At 43.1% G+C, this 21,011-nt stretch overlaps 1 protein-coding gene and 1 long non-coding RNA gene across 7 annotated transcripts in view; one reads left to right on the top strand and one right to left on the bottom strand.

Annotated features, from left to right (window-relative positions):
- The window catches only part of AKNAD1 (AKNA domain containing 1), a 40,520-nt gene extending 23,501 nt beyond the window's left edge, over positions 1–17,019 (bottom strand). For 5 of the 6 annotated variants that reach the window (XM_017857457.1, XM_017857455.1, XM_017857456.1 and 2 more), the window contains exons 1-6: positions 16,853–17,019; positions 11,843–12,938; positions 9,735–9,774; positions 9,035–9,183; positions 8,875–8,937; positions 3,188–3,321 (exon numbers count right to left, since the gene is read on the bottom strand). In XM_017857457.1, coding sequence (XP_017712946.1) covers positions 3,188–3,321; positions 8,875–8,937; positions 9,035–9,183; positions 9,735–9,774; positions 11,843–12,835 — 1,379 coding nt within the window. In that variant the 5' untranslated portion in view covers positions 12,836–12,938; positions 16,853–17,019. The remainder of the gene's footprint in view (positions 1–3,187; positions 3,322–8,874; positions 8,938–9,034; positions 9,184–9,734; positions 9,775–11,842; positions 12,939–16,852) is intronic. The other variant, XM_017857460.1, reaches the window with a different exon arrangement.
- Positions 17,020–17,104: 85 nt separating this feature from the next.
- Positions 17,105–18,430, top strand: LOC108518816 (uncharacterized). The gene is made up of 2 exons (XR_001882474.1): positions 17,105–17,402; positions 18,065–18,430. It is a non-coding gene; the product is annotated as an uncharacterized LOC108518816 (long non-coding RNA).
- Positions 18,431–21,011: the final 2,581 nt, after the last annotated feature.

Genomic DNA, 21,011 nt, shown 5'->3' with positions numbered 1-21,011 from the left:
CAGAGTCCAGGAGTCTGAGGTTGCAATGAGCTATGATTGTGCCACTGCATTCCAGCCTGGACAAGAGTGAGACTTGGTCTGAAAAAAAAAAAAATGCTGTCTGTCACTAGCATTAATTATTCACTATTGTTCTAGAAAACCTAGCAAATGAAATAAAGAAAGAAAAAGAAATGAGACATATAAGAGTTGGAGAGAAAAGAAAGTACAATACAAATATTCTAGAGTAAAAAGCTTCTTAATATTTTCAGATGCTATGGATTGTCATACTTAAAAATGAACACAATCAACTAAAAATCAACAAGACACAAGAAGAGAATTGCATAAGGTAGCCCAGTACAAGTTAAATATACAAAATAGAAATATTTCCTATAATATCAATTAGAGAAACCATCTGTCAACAATACTCAGAAAAACTATAAAATGGTTAGTAATAAACTTAACAAAAAAATGTGTAAAACCTGCATGAAGAAAGCATGCCCCTGGATGGGAATACTCACTGCAAAGATTTCAGTTCTTCCCAGTCTAACCTATAAATTCAATACCATCCTAAGCAAAATCCTCATGAAATTTCATTAAGAAACTTGGTGAACTGATTATAAAGTTTATTAGTATGAGGAGTGTATAAGAATAGCTAAAAGAAAATTTTTTTAAAAAGAAAGCATAAATATACACTAACCTATAATCATTTAAAACTGTGTGGATAATGTAGAAATAGAAACATAGATCCATGGGATGGAATAGAAACAGCTCTGTATACACGTGGAGGTTTTGTATCTGATATAAGGGGCTTTCTCAAACGGTGGGGGAAGGTTGCCCTAACCAATAAGTGGTGGGACAAAGATCTAAGCATGAAAAAAACAAAGTAATAATTGAATAAAATATAGGAAAATATGTTGTGATCTTGCAGGCAGAAGAGAATGAAACAGGGGACAAGGAGAGACTGAAAGTTTAAAAGAAATGAGCCCGGGGAACGGTGGCTCATGCCTGTAATCCCAGCACTTTGGGAGGCCAAGGCGGGGGGATCACTTGAGGTTAGGAGTTCAAGACCAGCCTGGCCAACCTGGTGAAACCCCGTCTCTACTAAAAATACAAAAAAATTAGTCAGGCATGGTGGCATGCGCCTTTAATCCCAGCTACTCTGAAGGCTAAGGCAGGAGAATCACTTGAACCTGGAAGGTAGAGGTTGCAGTGAGCCAAGATCATGCCACTGCACTCCAACCTGGGCAACAGAGCAAGACTCCATCTCTAATAATAATAATAATAATAAATGAAATGAAATGATGGAGCAATGCCTCAAGGTAGTAGAAAGGGATGGGTTTAAGGATCATGGCTAGAGAGGCTGGAGAGCAAATTAAAGAAGGGAGAGGAGGTGAAAACATGGGGATTTGGAGATGGAAGAGACATTTTTGAGGGAAGTTGTGATCTTTTCTATAAAGCGGAAGATAAGATTTCATGCTGAGACTCTCGGGGAGAAGTGGCTGATGAAGGTAGAACCCCATTTCTTGAATTCTTGGCTTCTGGTGTTAGTATGTGAAAGAATCAAATTACTATTGGACTACATTCTGATAAGCAAGATGCATGAAATCCAAGCAAATATTTTTGCATATTACCTTGTAAAGGTAATAATGAGAAGGCTTTAATAAGAGCACAGCAGGTGATGTAAACGAAGGACTAGTCAATGAATTTGCAGAATTCTTGCCCCTCCAGAAAGCCCTCTGCATTAGCCTTTGGACTCAACACTTAGAAGGTTCTCGACATATCAGGAACCCAAGGGTTGTATAGGATTCTGTTCCTTGTCACATTATGCCCATTTGAGAACAAGAGGACCATTCTGGAGCTGATGAGTCTTTGCCTGTCCTGAGGTGGCTTTAGCTGAGATTTGGGAAAGGCTGGGTCCCTCCCTTGCCTGTGTTGAAAGCTTCTGCCATATATGGAATGTAATTGCAGTTGAAGTTCTTTTTATTTATACTCGTGCCAGGCACAGTGTGGTTGTAACTAGGATATAAATAAGACATTGAATAACTTTGGTCTTAATGTGCACAGAAGTCTGTCTTTAAAACGACTGCCCAAACAGGAGATTCTTTGGAAAATAAATATCCTTACTCTATGAATTTTAAATAGCTGAAGCATGCAGAGTTCTTTCTTCCCCTGTCCCCCAAAAAAAGCCTTTGGGAAAAAATCAATATTAAAACCTCATCCTTACTGTCTAATTACTCAGTATTGAAATAAAGGTAGACAGAGATTCCATTCATTTTGGAAAAGTAAAGCCATACCTTGGGGGAAAAAATACCACAGAACACTAGGGCTGAAATGTAAACCATTAAAAAATTTGGCAACAACGATTCCATATTAAAATGCTATGAATAGAAAGGGCTGAACTTACAAATATTAAGCCTACTAAATAGTTTATTTTAATTTATACCAGGAAATTATAGGGAAAGAATCCGCTCCTTGAGTCCTGGAATACAGCTTAAAATTATTTGGAATGAAGAGAGGAGAATACAGTGCCATAAAAACCACCAGCTAGAAACTTCAGTTTCAAGTGTGTGTTCAAGGTTCTAATGTGAATTAACTCAGAAATCATTTAACTTTAGGCTTTAACACTTTTCCTTTATCAGGATTTGTAGGTCCCTCACCCTGACACCAATTAACTTTACAATGACCCCCTCCTGCCCAGTGTGCCTTGGAATTATCAGTGAAAGGGAAAGAGAAGGGGAAAGAGAGGGACAGAAGAGAGAACCAGGCAAGGACAATAAAGGCAGGTGTGGGGAGAGAGAGATAAGAAAGGGAAAAGCTGAGAGGGAGAAGAGAGGAGGAACTTGAGAAGAGGGCCCTCTGTGGTTATCATGTGAGCCTTTCTAGGGTTTTCTTAGGCTCCTGTGGGTCTCCAAACCAATTATAATGATATCCAACAAATTGCAAAATTTTGGTACAATGCCTCTGCCCCAGGAAGCATTTGTTCATTTTGAGTGTTCCATCTGAGTCAATGTCCAGCACAGTACCTTACACTCAACAGGTCCTCCACGCTGTCTGTGGCATGGGGTGACACTTTGTTCATTGGTGACACAGTTTTTGCTGACCCTAGACCAGTGACTTTCCAAGCACTAAGCCAGCAGCCACATCAGAATCCCACCTGAAGGAGATCACCTTTGACCCCTCCACCTTACACAGTTGGTTTAAACCTGACCTTTCTGGATCAAAGTCACCGACAACTGTTGATTCGTGCTTGTGGAGTTGCTGCTGCAAAGTCAGATGCTTGTCCTTGGTGGCCAGAAAGTTCTGCTCCAGCAGTTCAAGGTGTCCCTGCAGTTTCTCCAGGACCTGCAGCGGTAAAGTCACTGGAATCACTCACATGCAAGTCTGTGTGTGTAATTGTTCTCCCAAAAACACAAAGCAGCCGTACCCTACAGTAGTGTCAGAATGAAGCTGCCATCCTTCTCCCAGCAGCATGAATTGTTTTGTCTCAGTGTCTGACATCTAAACTACAGACAAACCCAAGGGTCATCTCAACATTCACAAACCCTCACAGCATATAGCTCAAAAATACAATTACTTCTGACTTCTCTCTCAGAACCCACTCAGAAGCCTCTGGCCTTCCTTAATGGGACATTCATAATCCTGTATATTTGCAGAATGGTTTTTAGCTTACAAAGCATTTTTCCATTCCTCATCTTATTTAATCAACACATCAATGTTGTAAATGTGGTAAAGTATATTTTATTATCCCAGTTTTGCAAAGGAGGAAATTGGAGCTCTAGCAATATGTCTGAGGGCACACAGATCTTAAAAAGGAACTGGAGTTACGTGGCCTGGGTTTCAGTCTGTGGGGAGTTGGAGGATGAGATGGGGAAGGAACAGCAGGAAGATTTAGCCAAAGCTGTAAAGGGGTCTCCAGACATCACCCCGTGCAGCCTCAGGCAGATGAATGTTTAAACTCTGCGGGTTAGGGGCATGTTGAAGATGTATGGAGGCTTCGGTCCCACATCCCCAGTCACTAAACACTCCCTGAGCACTGCCTATGTCTGGCCCTGGGCTAGAAGTGTGAGATTAAAAAATTGCATCAGGCACAGTTCCTGGTCTCAGAGATGTTGTTCCATTGAGAAAAGAGACTGTGGTTTAGAGTACTTAGCCAAAGACTGGGCACAGTGGCTCATGCCTATAATCCCAGCACTTTGGGAGGCTGAGGTGGGCAGATCACTTTAGGTCAGTAGTTCAGACCAGCCTGACCAATATGGTGAAACCCCATCTCTATTAAAAATACAAAAATTATCCAGGCATGGTGGTGCATGCCTGTAATCCCAGCTACCCGGGAGGTTGAGGCAGGAAAATCACTCGAGCCTGGGAGGCAGAGGTTGCAGTGAGCCGAGATTGCGCCACTGCACTCCAGCCTGGGCAACAGAGCAAGACTGTCTCTCTCTCTCTCTCTCTCTCTCTCTCTCTCTCTCTCTCTCTCTCTCTCTATTTTATAGATAGATAGATAGATAGATAGATAGATAGATAGATAGATAGATAATATGTAATAAATATATAATATATATATACACCAAAGCCAGAACTCTGGAGTACATATCTATATATGTATATAGAGATATAGAGAGAAACCTTTGCCAAGGCCCAGTGGAAGGAGTGCAACTTAAATCTCTGGAGGGCCTGGACCAGGCAGTATCCATGAAATAGAGAGGAAGGGATGAACTGGGGAGAGGTTGCCCAGGACAGAAACATAGCTCGGTGAGGTTATAGGATCACACACAACTGGGTTCAAGTTCAGACTCTGTCACTTACTCATTGTATGATTTTAGTAAACTTGAACTCTCTAAGCTTCAGTTTCTACATCTGTAAAATTAAGGTAATAGTCCTTGCCTCATATTATAAAAACTAAATGAGATCATGCATTGTGCCAGGACTATAGTACATACTTGACAGATTATTAATTCTTCTTCTTATTTTTTTTTTACTTAAGATGGAGTCTCTCACTCTGTCACCCAGGCTGGAGTACAGTGGTGCAATCTTGGCTCACTGTAACCTCTGCCTCCCAGATTCAAGCAATTCTCCTGCCTCAGCCTCCCAAGTAGCTGAGATTACAGGCACGCACCACCATGCCCGGCTAATTTTTGTATTTTTAGTAGAAATGGGGTTTCACCATGTTGGCCAGGCTGGTCCCAAACTTCTGACCTCAGGTGATCCACCTGCCTTGGCCTCCCAAACTGCTGGGATTACAGGCATAAGCCACCACTCCCAGCCAATTCTTATTAATATTAACAATGAATAAACAAGAGTTTGGAAATATATTGGCTAAAGGGTGTATAAAAAACAGCAGGTGTGGCAGATGTTTTACATTTCTCCCCAGGTTCATCCTCTGTCTTTCTCTGTGCTGACCTTTAATGGACTGCACCACAGGCTCCCCTGGGCTCTGGCTTTGGTTGGTTTTAGTCAATGGAGGGCAACAGCAGGAGAGAGGTGTTGGAGGATGAGATGGGAGTCTTTTCTTCCTCCCTGTGCTGTCATGGAGTTGACTCTGTCCCTCCACCAAAGCCACAGGGCTTGTCAGCTAGTCCCACAGTGACAGCTGCTCTCTTTAGGCTCCAGGACCTGCTTTTCCTGTGCTCCTTCAGGTCAAAGGGGAGCTCCCCACGGGTCCTTCCAGGAGATGCTTTTCCATCCCTTATTGGTTTCCCTTAGCCTTGCCCACACTGTTGTAAAATAATGCCTTTGTTAAACTCTCCTCGGTTGCACCATTTACGAAACCATCTGGTCCCTGCCAGAACACTGACAACTGTAAATCTCACAGACAGTGCTTGAGTTTCTAAGCTTGGGAAGTGACAAGAATGTGGTAGACCTGACTAAACTGAGGAATTTGGAAAGGCTAACAGGCTCGAAGATACCGATGTTGGACAAGGTAGAGTTTGCAGTGAGGGTGGGATATCCGAAGTGAGGATAGACACAAACATTTGGAACTATAGATGAGAAGTCAGGACGAGTAATTTAGGAACTGGAAGCCTGAAAATGGCAGCTGAGGCCCTGAGGGGGAATTAGGTGTTCAAGGGAAAGAGGGTAATGAGAAAAGAGAAAAGCTAATCATGAATTATAATTCAGGATCTTGGAATTTAAATTGTGTTATGTTGCAGAAGATAGGGCACAATTTTCTCGGCAGAAATGTGCCTCACTGAATTCTCATAACAACTCGGAAAGGGAAGACATGCTGTAACCTGTCTACAGTTGTGTAACCAATAAGTAGGGGCGCGACATCCTCTCCAAAATCCAAATGCTTTCTGCTGCATGGTGCTGCTCAGGCTGAGGCGGTTGCTTGTCGCCCTTTCTGGCTTCTTTCAAGACTGAACCACCTGGGCCCGGAAGTCCCATACCACAGGCTGATACTGTCAGGAGCCACCTTTACTCTCCTCTCGGTCAGCAGGGATCCCCGCATACCCGATAACATCAGGAAGAAACCTCCAGGCTTCCGAAGGCTCCTGACCGAACCAGTTCTCTCTGCTTTGCTCAGCCCTTTAAAATTCTGTGTTCTTCCAATTCCTGAAATCCTGGCTTTCTGGAGATCTTGTTTACCTGTTGTTTCTTCCGTAATCCCTGCAATCTGGCTTCCAGATCCACCACTTCATTCAAAACCAGGCTTGCCAAGGACCCTTATAACCTCTTAATTGCCAAATCCAATGCACTTCTTTTTTGAGCCCACTCCCCTCTCCTGCAAACCCTCTTTTCTCCTGGCTTCTTCGCCTCTGCTCCTCCCCAGCTGCCGTCTCCCTGGAGTCTCTCCTGGGCCCTCTTCACTTCTCACTCTGTGTATTTTGCCTGGCCCGTCTCATCCACTCCAGTGTCAACCCACAACTATCCCCAAATCTACATTTTTCATCCAAACAGTTCTGCAGGCCAGATCCACTGGTCTAACTGCCTACTGGACCTCTCTACTTAGATGTCCCAAAGGTAGCTCAAACTCAAAATGCCCCAAACTAAACTTGACATCTTGCCTCCTGCTTGCCTTCCATACCCGTTCGAAATGGGATCCTCTACTTTTATTCCTGACCTTGGTTACCCAAGCCAGAAATCTGGAGCTCATCCAAGCCTCTTCCCTTGCTCTATTCAGCCCCTTTCCATCTGCCACCATTTCCCTAAACCCTCAGATTTGTCCCCATCTCCATCCTCATTGCCAGTTTTGATTCAGGCCCTCCTGACTTGTTACCTGAATTCTGGCTTCCTAACCAATCTCTGTGCCTTTAGCCTTGCCCCCATGGTACTTCCCATTTGTCAGCTTGAAAACCTTCAATGCAGCTGGGCGCAGTGGCTCAAGCCTGTAATCCTAGCACTTTGGGAGACCGAGGCAGTGGGAGACTGAGGCAGGTGGATCACCCTGAAGCCAGCAGTTCAAGACCAGCCCAGCCAACATGGTGAAACCCCATCTCTACTAAAAATACAAAAATTAGCCAGGCATGGTGGCGCACACCTGTAACCCCAGCTACTTGGGAGCCTGAGGCAGGAGAATCACTTGAACTTGGGGAGTGGAGGTTGCAGTGAGCTGAGATCACGCCACTGCACTCTAGCATGGGTGACAGAATGAGACCCTGTCTCAAAAACAAACAAACGAACAAACAAAACAAAATCTTCAACGCTGCCCAATTACTCAGCCTCAGGCATGGCTTAAAGGCCTTCATAATGTACCCCTGTCCACCTGTTCCATCTCCTCCCCCACGCCTGTGTCATCACATGCTCCCCAGTGCCGTATGGTAAATCACAGTGCCCACAGCTCCTCACGCTGGCAGCGCTTCCTCACCCCTGTGCCACTGCACCTGCTGTTTCCTTTTTCTAGAATACTCCTTGATCTCCTTCTGCCAAGCTCATCCCTATTCCTCCTGCAACACCCAGCTCAGAAGTGACTTCCAGGAAGCCTTCCAAATGTCCCCTCACTGGCAAAGGTGGGCCTCTTCCAGGCTGCCATTAGCATTCTCTGTAACATTTCTCCAGCTGCATTTTAGCTGCCTGTTTACCAGTCCACTGTTCCTAAGAGACTATAAGCCACTTGAAAAAGGAATTGTTTATTCATCTTGAATTTCCTAGTGCCTGGTACAGGGTCTGGGACATACAAAGTGCCTGATAAATGTTTGTTGAATGAGTGATTTAATTAACATGATGAATGAGAAAATAATCAACTTTGTCTTTTACCATTTGGATCCCCTGGTTTTTGTCCATGCTGCTGGGTTTCTGAAGCACAGCCCTCCCTAAACCTTGCTTGTGCCTACATCAGAACTTCTGACCTTATCCCTTGTTGATGAGCCAGTGGCCTCAACTACATCTTCAACGTCAGCATATTTCTGGTTCTCCCAGCCTTACCTTTCACCCCATTGCTCCACCCCACTTCCCATGATCCTGGCACTGACAACAAGACTGCTGTGGTGATGACGTAAATTAATGGTTTGATTAAATGCAGCAACTAGCGAGGATGTGAAAGTAAAAGATTTTGACCTGAAAAACATTGCTTCAAAAGTATTCAAAGTCATATTTAATTTCCAGGCAATGGCAATTTTTATAACCTGAATCCACCAGTACCCATCAACTGTGGACAGGCCCACCCTTTATAACTGATTACAGGTTCTCCTCTTGAAACTCCCATGGTGTCAGATTAATTATGAGTAACTGGCAAGGAGTAACAGCCATAAGTAATAGATCCCCTGAGAAGGAAAGAGGGCTAAATAGAGAGAGAAACAGAATTCTAAGCTCTTTTAGCCCCATAAACAAAGATGGTTTAATCTTCAGCAAAACATTTCCACTCCCGCCACTGTAGAGAAAATGTGGCACTATAAAGTTATTTGTCTTTATCCAAGCCAAATTCTCTAATCAAGATTTTAAAAACAGGATAAAATTCATTACCAGCTTCTTGTCTTGCAAATGATAAGGAGAGTCCTGTTTTATTCTTTTGGAAAATTCTTGTACCTGCAGTGAAAAAATTACAGTCTCTCATTAATGGCATGGTGTCTCATATATGAATTTGGTTACTGATATTATTTATAACAAGCTTTAAAAGTGTTACTTTAGTCTTCAGTTGATCAGTCTGTTCTTTTAACTTCTGACACATCTGTCTCCCTTGGGATATCTTTTGAAATATGTAAGAAGAACTTGAGGAAGTGCCTTTCTGAGAGGTTGGTGACAACTTAGAGAGACTTGCCTCAGATTCTATTCCTATACAAGAAAGAATACATTTGGGCTACCATTCATCTCAGCTTATCACAGTTTTATTAAGAACTGAAAACAGGAAGTTGTTGCAGTCACCACAACTTACTATTTTAAAAAATTTTTTTTTTCAAAATATATGTCTAGGCCAGGCACAGTGGCTCACACCTGTAATCCCAGCACTTTGGGAGGCCAAAGCAGGGGGATCACTTGAAGCCAGGAGTTCAAGACCACCCTTGGCAATAAAGTGAGACCCCAACTCTACAAAAAAAAAGATTATCTAGGTGTGGTGGCATGCACCTACAATCCCAGCAACTTGGGAGGATGAGGTGGGAGGATCATTTGAGCCCAAGAAGTCGAGGCTGCAATGAGCCAAGATTGTGCTGCTGCACTCCAGCCTGGGGCGACAGAATGAGACCCTGTCTCAAAAAGATAAAAACAAAACACATATGTATACATATATACACACACATATGTATACATATATACGCACACACACATGTATACATATATATATATATATATAGCTCTCCCTCAAAGAAGTTTTAAAACATTAGTACCTGTGAGAAGTTCTTGGTGGATATGTACTGTGGGCTCCATCTGCACAATTAAAGGGTAAGAAAACATTACTGTCGATATTGATCAATGACACCACTATTCAGAATGACCCAACATGTTCTGTCATCATAGAGGCAGCCCAGGTTTGTAGTGAAGAGCTGGGACCATGATGCCAAGGTTGAATTCCACTCTGACACTTACTTGCTGGGCAACCCAAGTAGTTGTCTCATCACTTATAAGCCTGCAATTCCTTGGCAGGAAAATGGGGATATTAAGTGAACCTACCTCAGGTGGTTGTTATGAGGATGAAATATCTACCATAGTATCAGGCAGGGGGTAAGCATTTAACAATACATGTTATTTGTTATCACCATTGTGTTTGATACTAGTACGTGAAATGCTGAACTGTTTCTCCTAAAACTAGACCATAAGCTTCATAAGGGTAGGGACCATTGCTAGTCTTGTTACCAGCTCTGTTGCTGGTGCTCTCACTAACACAAAACACATGGTAGCCACACTCTAGAGAATAACAGAGGATGTATTAAGTTCCAAACTGCGTCAAGACAGTGATGGTTTTCTGCCCACCACAGGCTAATTGAACAGTTTAAATTCCAGAGTGATTCACCTTGGGGGGTCTTCCCTTTGTTCCCAACAGATAAAGCTCAGAAATATGCTAGTGCCAGACAGTTGGTCAAAATAGACTATAGTCTTTCTAGATATCCCAACTGTATGATGGATATGAAACCTGCAGGGTCCAATTCTCCAATCTGAATTGACAGGACTGGAAAAAATCAGATACCTGACCTTGAACCCACATACCAGAGGGAGAGGAGACTGATATCCATCTGCTCCTGCTAACCACAGGGCACTGAGAACGGGACACAACCAGGATGTTCTCCTGCAAGCAGAACAAGGAACCCCGACACTTCCCAATACCACGGGGGTGCAGGTTTCTGTCAGACTTAGAGAGCATCCCAGTCATGGCCAGGTGGGCTCAGGTTTGGATGCTCAAACTCCCCAGAGCATTCAGTTGAAAGAGAGGGGAGCTAAAGCATGAAAATGGAAATGGAAATTTAAAAAAGAAAGGGGAAAAATCACTTCCAAGCTTAGGTTATAGAAAAAAAGAGAGAGAGAATGGAAATGGAAACAGGCAGTGTAGTTCAGTCCAGGACACTTTCATATAAGGCTCAAAAGACAGATCATGCACTGTAGAAAAAGTGCCAGAGAACTAAAATGTTTATTTTGATTGTTAATATGGATTTACCTTACTATTGGGCCTCAATAATCAATGAGATCCGGAGCCTCAGCATTTTGGGAAGTTGGTGGGGGAGAGAAGATGGGGTAAGGGAAAGGGGGAAATAGCATAAATTAAGCATTAACAAAGTTTTGTACCAAATGATTACTAAGATAACAAGCTTGAAATCCATTACTAACGATCTTAATTCCATTCAACTTAGCATTAAGAACTAAGGGCATAATGTACATAAGACAGGAGGCCCGGCCTCTGGGGGAAGTTAGGCAATGGAAAGACAAAGATAAGGTTGCTGCCCTCCAGAGCCTTAGAATCTAGTGAAGGAAGCAGATGCTTCTGCTATTATGATCCAAAGCAGGCTGAGATACACACTCTGATGGAAGGACTAAACAAACAAGTGTGGAAAAGATTGTGACGTGGGAGACCTGAAAAGTTATGTGGCCCAAGGGGCAATTGAAGGAGGCCATGAAAACAAGCAGGTCTTTTGTAAGTCAAGATGGGATGTGCCATGCAAGGCAGGAACTCAGAGAGCTCAGGGCCTGGGAAGAGGTTCTGGACCAGCCAGGCAACTGCAGATGACTCCTGAAGGAGGGCAGCTAAGTTTAAGTGAGGAGAGCCAAATTCTGGCTTGCGGAATTTGGATTCTATTCTCTTATATGTGTTTGTCAACATGGCCCCTGATGCTTCTCGTGAGGGCCCTGAGAGTCTGAGTGGCCACGTCACTCACCCAGGGTGACCCAGGGTGCTGAATGAAACCTTGGAGCCAGAACCAAGCTCTATTCACCCTCCAAAAACCCACACTGAAAGAGATGAGCAGTGATCCCAATTAATGTATTTACAGGAGACCGTTTCATTTACCTGGATTTGTTGTGAAGGTTCAGTGATTTCCCCTTTCTGCTCTTGATGTTGTTTTTCAACACAGTTTGACTCAGGCATGGTTTCTAAAATATCTTGCACAACAGCGGGTTTCTCTCTCAACTTAGAAGAAAAGCTGGCTTGTTTAGCTATTGCAAGTGGTTTATTAATTATGTTATTTTTAGGATTTTTCACCTCGGGAGCAATCTTAGAGAAATCAGGGAGCTGGTAATGAACTTGACCTTGGCCATGTTTGAACCTGTTGCCCGAACTTGCTTTTTCAGCATGCTGTTTCTGGGGTGCTTGCCCTTGATAACTGTTTTGTTTATCACCTGGACCCTTGATTTGAGTTAGAATATTTACATTTTCTTGATGGCTGCTATCTCCAGCAGCCACTGTCTCTTCTAAATCAGAGGTATTTTCTTCTGTCATGGTGGGAGAACCAGGCTTATTGCTGTTTTCACCATCCCTTTTGGGGTTGAGTTGGTCAGTGAGTTCTGGGGTTTGTTCTTTTGGCCAAGAATTCTTATTACAACATGAAATAATACTTTTAATAATAGCTTCCTCTTCAAAACTGTCGGCATTTGAGATCTCTGGGAGGGTTTCACAATCAATGCCTTGACCTCGTAAGAATGGCTCTTTGGAAAGATGATGAAGTAAAATATTAGAAACGCTTGACTTAGAAGCATCTCCTTCATTTGCTGGAATACGAAGAGCTGCAGTCCATTGTTTCTCTTTCTCATCTTTTTTGTTGGCAGCATTTTCAGTAATTTTACCCAGGGGCATGGTCATAGCTGTATTTCCACAAGTCTCATTATGCATAGCCTTCTCTTGAGGGTCATCTGCTATGAAAATAATTTGACTTGAGACTTCAAAGGCATCATTTTTTGAGGTAAAACTGTAATCATTGCATATCTTAATCTGAGAGAGGTCCCCATCATAAGGCAAATCCTCCTGCTTACAAGTCGTGTCTTCTGAAAAGTCAGCCTCATCCATGTGTGTGCACCCCGATCTCTCTTGTCCTCTGCTGCCTGAGCTGGCTGCTGTCTATTGTAACAATAGCTCTGGTTCTCACTGACTGTCTTCACTGTGTGCTATTCTGTGTGAAATAAGAACAGCCTCATTGTTAAATATATTGGAATAATGTATACAACTATGCCAGAACAAAGTGGATGTTTTTTAATTAGAAAAATTCAGTTACAAACAGGAAGGCAGAAAGCTCAGCCGCAAGCTGACCCATCCTCAATCCACACTATCTTAACACAATCAGTAGTATCAAAGCAAGGAATGGGAAAAAAAAAAAGGAGAGTGTTACATTTTTCATCTATTAAATTTTGAGAGAGACATGAGTCTACAGTTAATGGCTAAATATTTATCAACCTCCATTAGGAGATATTATTTGGAGTTTATTCTCCCAAAGTAGGAACTTGGGATGCAAGTAAAGGATTGATTTTTTTTTAACTACCAGAGCCACGCCTTGTCCATGTGTCACTGACAGTCTTCTAAGCCGTATGGCGCTGGAAGCCGGCCTAGCTCACATGTAACACCCATCTTCTCCATTCTGGTGCTTTTTCACCTGTCCCTCCAGACCTTCTGGTCCACTTCTGACTTTCCCTTGCATGTCTGAGAAGGGCAGAGAAGGACTTACAGAAATATGACCAAAGGGTCAGGCGTGGTGCCTCACACCTGTAATCCCAGCACTTTGGGAGGCCGAGGCAAGCAGATCACCTGAGGTCAGGAGTTCAAGACCAGCTTGGCCACCATGGTGAAACCCCGTCTGTACTAAAAATACAAAAAGTTAGTTGGGTGTAGTGGCGCACACCTGCAGTCCCAGCGACTCGGGAGGCTGAGGCAGGAGAATCGCTTGAACCTGGGAGACAGAGGTTGCAGTGAGCCAAGATCAAGCCACTGCACTCCAGCCTGGGTGACAGAGAGAGACTCCGTCTCAAAAAAAAGAAAAAAGAAAAAAGAAAGAAATGTGACCAAGGGACAAATAGGCTTTCAAACACCTAGAGGCCAGTCTGCAGCCAAATGTCACTTGTCTAATTTGGACTCAGGCAGGAACCTAGTCAGAGAGGCTGCCTTCCCTGAACCCCTGCCAGCCACCACAGCCCACGCAGCAGTCTGGTGGTACCAGAGTCTTTGGGGATATTCCTGAAAATGGCTGGAGTAAAACCAGCTGCCATTTGGTATGAGTCCTATTTTCTCTTCTTTAAACAAAATTCAAAGCACCCATTCAGATATCTCTTCCTGATTTGTGAACTTTTGGGATAATTCCTCAGAAATGTAAAATTATCTCAAGTTTTAGGTGGAGTAACTGAGGTTCCCTCTTCCCTGGGGCACCAGCCCAGGGTGACCACAGCCGCTGGCAGCCTCCCTTGCCCATACAATGATTAGGTTGGGTGAGCAGATCTCTGAGGTTCTCTCTCCAACCAAATTTTTAGGAGTCTATAAACTGGTGATTTATTAGGTAACCTCAAAAGCTAAAATCATATGTTTGACCAAAATAAAAGTTTTTTGAACTAAGTCGTCCAAGAAAAAAAGGAGTACAAACTAAATGTGGTAGAAACATCTGTGAGACATTGTACAAAAATCTTAATTTATAGACACATGCCATTGTTAGAGAATCCAAATAAAACAGATGCTCTGTTTAGACAGGTGGAGAGAAAGGAGAATATCACTGCAGGATTATTTTAAATCATTTAAAGAGGGTAATATTTAGTATAAAGTGAGGCACATCTTCGTGAAAAGAATTACAGGCTACTCTAACCCAAGTTGAAGAACAAAGGAAAATGCTTCCCAAGAAAGTGAAAGGCACAGTGGGAAAGCAGAAGCAGAGAGGCATGGATGTGAATTCTCTGCCTTCTCTACTTTCTAGCTGTGTGTCATCTGGCAAGTTATTTAACTCTTGTGAGTCTTGGTTGGTTGCCTTTTCTGAGAAATAGGACTAGCAATACCTGAGATAAGGCACATAAAGTACTCGGCATAGGGCTTGGCACAGAGTGAGAATTCCATACATTGTTGTTGAAAAATGAAAACACAAAACCAGTCTCAGTATTGGAATACTGAAGAATGCCCAGGTCCAGGGGTGAGGCACTCCTTATCTGTGGGGATATTTAAAGGATAAAGGAAGGAATTGCATATTTAAAACATAATCTCGGCCAAGCAAGGTGGCTCATGCCTGTAATCCCAGCACTCTGGATGGCTGAGGCAGGTGGATCACAAGGTCAAGAGATCGAGACCATCCTGGCCAACATGGCAAAATGCTGTCTCTACTAAAAATACAAAAAATTAGCTGGGCGTGGTGGCGCACACCTGTAGTCCCAGCTACTCGGGAGGCTGAGGCAGGAGAATCGCTTGAAACCAGGAGGTGGAGGTTGCAGTGAGCCAAGATCACACCACTGCACTCCAGCCTGGCGACAGAGTGAGACTCTATCTCAAAAAAAAAGACATAATCTCTACAAGAACGTTAAGACAATTTTAAAACTCAACCTGTAAATAAATATATTTGAAGGTTAAAAAAAAAAATCAGGCCGGGTGAGGTGGCTCACGCCTGTAATCCCAGCACTTTGGGAGGCCGAGGCAGGTGGATCACTTGAGCTCAGTAGTTCGAGACCAGCCTGGTCAACAAGGCGAAACCCGTTTCTACTAAAAATACAAAAATTAGTCGGGCATGGTGGTGCACCCCTATAGTCCCAGCTACTCAGGAGGCTGAGGCAGGAGAATCACTTGAACCCGGGAGGCAGAGGTTGCAGTGAGCCGAGATCATGCCGCTGCACTCCAGCCTGGGCGATAGCAAGACTCTGTCTCAAAATAATAAATAAATAAATAAATAAATAAATCACAGCATATTTTAAACAAAATTTGTCTCATTTTTACAACAACAACAAAAAAAGAGAGTATCCTTTTTTTTTTTTTTTTTTTTTTTTGAGACAAGGTCTCATTCTATCACCCAGGCTGGAGTGCAGTGACACCACCATGGCTCACTGCAGCCTCAACCTCCCAGGCTCAATTGATCTTCCTCCCTTAGCCTCCTGAGTAACTGGGACTACAGGCGCACACCACCACACCTGATTAATTTTTAATTGTTTTTTGTAGAGATGGAGTTTCACCATGTTGTTCGGGACGGTCTTGAACTCCTGGGCTCAAGTAATCCACCTGCCTCAGCCTCCCAAAGTGCTGGGATTACAGGCACGAGCCACTGTGCCCAGCCTGAGAGTATGTTTAAATGCCTACAGAGAGAATGGAAGAAGAAAACAAATTCTAGTTTTGCAAGACTTTTAATGACCCAAGCAACAGCCCCGAAGTTATCCTCATGCTTTCTTTACATTTTCAGGAGCTCATTGCCAAACTCCATAGCTTTCTTGTATAGAAAGGAAAGATACTTTGTTGGCCAAATTCCCACTTTTAAAGTATAATTCCACTAAAACTGATACAATTTGAATTTTGCTCTGGCTCTTAAGAAAAAGAAAACAAGGCCAAGTGCAGTGGTTCATGCCTGTAATCTCAGCACTTTGGGAGGCCAAAACAGAAGGACTGCTTGAGGACAGGAGTTTGAGAACAGCTTGGGCAACAAAGCAAGACCCTGTCTCTACAAAAAAAAAAAAAAATTAAAAATTAGCCAGGAGTGGTGGTACGTGCCTGTAGTCCCAGCAACTTGGGAGGCTGAGATGGAGGATCAATTGAGCCCAGGAGGTCAAGGCTACAGTGAGCAGAGATCACACCACTGCATTCCAGCCTGGGTGACAAAGCAAGACCCTGTCTCTCTCTCTCTCTCTCTCTCTCTCTCTCTCTCTCTCTCTCTCTCACACACACACACACACACACACACACACACGGACAGAAAGAGAGAGAGAGAAAGGAAAAGAAAAAGAGCGAGACACCATCAAGATAAACCAGAAGCCTGAGGAACACTCTCGTTACATACGTGAAAATAGCTTCTGTTGTTATTATTATTTGTGTGTGTGCATGAAAAATATCAAGAGGATTTTTCTGGAAAAGGACAGTCCATACCCTTAGCATTGTAATGAGCTTGTTTCAGATAGCTTGAGGAACTGGAGCATCTTCCCATGTCAACACTTGAAATCCAAAGGCACACCCAAAGAGGTTCCGGTCAGAATCCAACAGAACCTTTCTGTAGAATCCAATTGATTTTCTGAAGTCAGGTGACTACATTTGGGGCCACGCCTGCTTATGCAGCTATCCTGGCCATTATGTGCTCAGCAATACCTCACAAGTCACTCTGAGATGAACACTTTGAGCAGACAGGGCCAGGACATCACAGTGGCCCAGGCTGTGAAAACACTTCAGGCCAGTCCCTGAGCAGGAATGAACAGCAAGGTGGTCACCATGCTGACAGCTATTCCCTGTGTGATTTACTTTATCATGAAGCCTAAATTTGATGCTGAAGTGCTAGCCTAAGCTCACTAACCTGCCAACTTAGAGAAGAAGGTAACCATGGCTAGGATGACTGGGAATCTGATGGACTCAATTAAGAATTTCTACAGATGGGAAAACCAAAACTCCTTATTGGCAAGAAGCCAAAGGTGGTCTGCAAATTGTGGTAGGTGACAATTCTTCTATTTACTAAGCCCATTTTGTGATAACACAGTTTTCCATATTGACAGGATTGTTTTAATCACCAAAGGAAAACCGTGGGGCCATGTTCCTGTGACAATCTCTTTATCTCATTCCCAACACCCTCTGTTCTGTGTTTAAACCTCTACAAACCAGGCAAACTGGGGACGATGTGTAGGACCCAGACATGGAGGAGAAAGCAGGCATTGTTTCTATTCACCCTGCTCTGCCCTTCCACTAAAGTACCAGTTAGCACAACCACATAACACTCACAAGTCCTACACTTCTAAGATCAGCCCTACTGACTTTGTCATGGTAAGAGTTGGCTGTTGGAGGCAATGATTCAACAACCCGAATTCTGATTATTCCTTTTTGTACCTGTCATTTAGAATGTGAATAGTGTACAGCTAAAAGCTTTAAGTACATTATCCATCAATAATTTGTGCTGCACAAAGCAATATGCTGCTCTGTCTTCAAACAACACAATGCTACAGTCAACAGAAAGAGGCAAAACCATGGTAATATGGCAGTTGCAATAGAAACTCACCAACAACTTGGAGGCTCTGGATATCACAGGGTGAACAAGTTGAACGGCCTTGTGACACAGACAAGCAATCCTTTAACTCTAAATCGTCTTTTTTTCAACAGTTGGAAGTTGACTGCAGTTGAATAATAGAACAAAAATGGAGCTTCAAAATTATGGTGTGCCTGCTTCTGGGTTCTTTCAAATGCAAGAAATCGGCTTTGAGGACCACATAGGGAACTTCTGATGTGATACAAACTTTTGTCTTTTTTTTTTTTTTGTCTTTTAAGAGCATTCAAAAACACTTGGTCTGGCTGTTTCAATTTTCTCTTTCTCTCCTTCTATTCCTAGCTCGAGAATTATATTTACATATGAAAGAAAATAGGAGATGGCTCAGAATAATATGTCCAAAGCCACGCCCAGGGGTCAGGGATTCATGAATTTTGTATCCAGTGTATGGTGTTTCTAGATTAAAATATTTTCAAAGGTAAGGTGATATAGGCTCCTTCCGTAATGACTGCATTTGATTACGCTCTGGTAATTCTATCAGCTAACTTTATCTCAGAAATGTGGGGTACCCACAATGCAGTGCCTCAACTGTAACCATATACCATTCAGTGAGGCCGTCTGGCTTCACCCTGTCATTGTGGGGTGGCAGAAGGGAGACACTGTGATGGGCAACAAGTCAATCCAATACTCCTACAAGAGCCAGATGGATATATTATTTATAGTCGGTTTTAGTGACGTCATCCTTTTGGGAGTGCGCATGAATTTGATGACCAGCTGTTACAAATTTGTTATCTCGAAACGATTTTAGAAGGTGGGGGAAGGGAGAAAAGCCTTTTAAAAGTATGAGTAAAGCAATATTTGGAGAAACTTCCTGCCCGTGTTTTACCAGAAAACTCTACTGCTTTTCCTCGGACTTTGATGAGGTTAGCACTGTCTTTTTATCCAATTTTCCCATTGACGTAGCCTAGTTTGTGCTGTAAACCACGGACCTTTGCTGTGCTTTGGAAACATTTAGAAAACTCTTACCAATTGATTTTCTGAAAATAATTCCAGTGATAAACTTTAAAACACATAATTTAAAGAAGTATAATTTCTTTTCTTTTCTTTTCTTTTTTTGAGACGGAGTCTCACTCTGCCGCCAGGCTGGAATACAGTGGCGCAATCTCGGCTCACTGCAACCTCCGCCTCCTGGGTTCAAGTGATTCTCCTGCCTCAGCCTCCCGAGTAGCTGGAACTATAGGCCACCAAGCCCAGCTAATTTTTGTATTTTTAGTAGAGACAGGGTTTCGCCATGTTGGCCAGGATGGTCTTGATCTCTTGACCTCGTAACCCGCCGGCCTTGGCCTCACAAAGTGCTGGCATTACAGGCGTGAGCCACCATGCCCCGCCAAAGAAGTATAATTTTTAAATTTTATTTATTTATTTATTTTTTAAAGATAGAGTCTTGTTGTGTCACCCAGGCTGGAGTGCAGTGGCATGATTATGGCTCACTGCAGTCTCTACCTCCTGGGCTCAAGCAATCCTCCCGTCTCAGCCTCCTGAGTAGCTGGGGCCACAGGCACATACCACTACACCTGGCTAATTCTTTTTTTTTTTTTGTAGAGACAGGGTCATGCTATGTTGCCCAGGCTCATCTTGAACTCCTGGGTTCAAGCAGTCCTCCTCCTCGGCCTCCCAAAGTGATGTGATGACAGGCATGAGCCACCATACCCAGCCTCGAATAAGTATAATTTGTTTTTCATCTTGTCCCTGAAACTTCTCTGCCCTTCCCTAAACTTTCAAACTTAAGTTTTGCAACCTCTGCCTGGAGATAAGAACGGCCAGAATATTTCATGAAAACCCTTCCTCCCTTAACCAAAGACTTATGCTTCTTTCCTCTGTCCTCCTCCCCCTGCCTAAAGGAAGAACACTGACTTGTAATTATATATTTTTTTTAATAATGAATACAAGGTTAAATATATTGCACGTGATACCTAATCTATGCTCCTCAAAATGATTTTGAAAAGTTATGATTTGGATTAAGTCTATTTTTATATTAGAAGAAATATCTATAGGATAAATCTCAAAACGTGTGGTAGGATTACAGGTAACTTTTATTTTCTCATTAGAACTGTTCCTTCATTTATTAAACAAATATTTATTGAGTGTACCTGTTAGGCACACAGTACCATGCTAGGTCCTGGAATCAAAAGGAAATATAGAGAACAGTTAGGTGTGTGGACTTTGGTGCCAGAGTGAGTTTGTAGTTAGGCTCTGCTACTCATTAGTTGTGCTATCTGTTCCTTAGTTCGTTCATCTGTAAAATGGGGGTATTAATAGCACTACCACATAGGGTTGTTGTGAAGAGTATGTGAGTTGCTGTTTAAAGCAACATTTACGTAGCACAATGCACCTGATGCTATTCTAATCACTTTCCAAATATTCATTAACTGAGTGCAAAGGATTTAGCACATTGTATATTATTACAAATGGTGATAAGTGCTATGAATGATAGGAAGAGACTTCTGGAAGAAAGAATACAAGAAAGAATATAAAACTTTCTTGAGAACGGATAGGCAGGGAAGGGCTCTCCAAGGCCATGCATTTCAAGCTGCAGCCTGAAGGACGCAAACCAACCACGCAGAGAGTTGGGGCAGAGCGTTCTGGGCTGAGGGGACATGTATGCAAAGACCTGAGGATGGAAAATAACCTTGTTTATTGGGAAAGCTGAAAGGAACTAGCATGGTGGTGGCAGAGATGAAATAAGTTGATGTGTTCAAGACATAAGACATTTTTGAGGCCGGGTGCGGTGGCTCAAGCCTGTAATCCCAGCACTTTGGGAGGCCGAGACGGGCGGATCACGAGGTCAGGAGATCGAGACCATCCTGAACACGGTGAAACCCCGTCTCTACTAAAAAATACAAAAAACTAGCCAGGCGAGGTGGCGGCACCTGTAGTCCCAGCTACCTGGGAGGCTGAGGCAGGAGAATGGCGTGAACCCGGGAGGCGGAGCTTGCACTGAGCTGAGATCCGGCCATAGCACTCTAGCCTGGGTGACAGAGCGAGACTCCGTCTTTAAAAAAA

Source organism: Rhinopithecus bieti, unplaced genomic scaffold (assembly GCF_001698545.2).
Source record: "Rhinopithecus bieti isolate Rb0 unplaced genomic scaffold, ASM169854v2 scaffold_46482, whole genome shotgun sequence".
NCBI lineage: Eukaryota > Metazoa > Chordata > Mammalia > Primates > Cercopithecidae > Rhinopithecus > Rhinopithecus bieti.
This window is presented reverse-complemented; position numbering and strand designations above follow the sequence as displayed.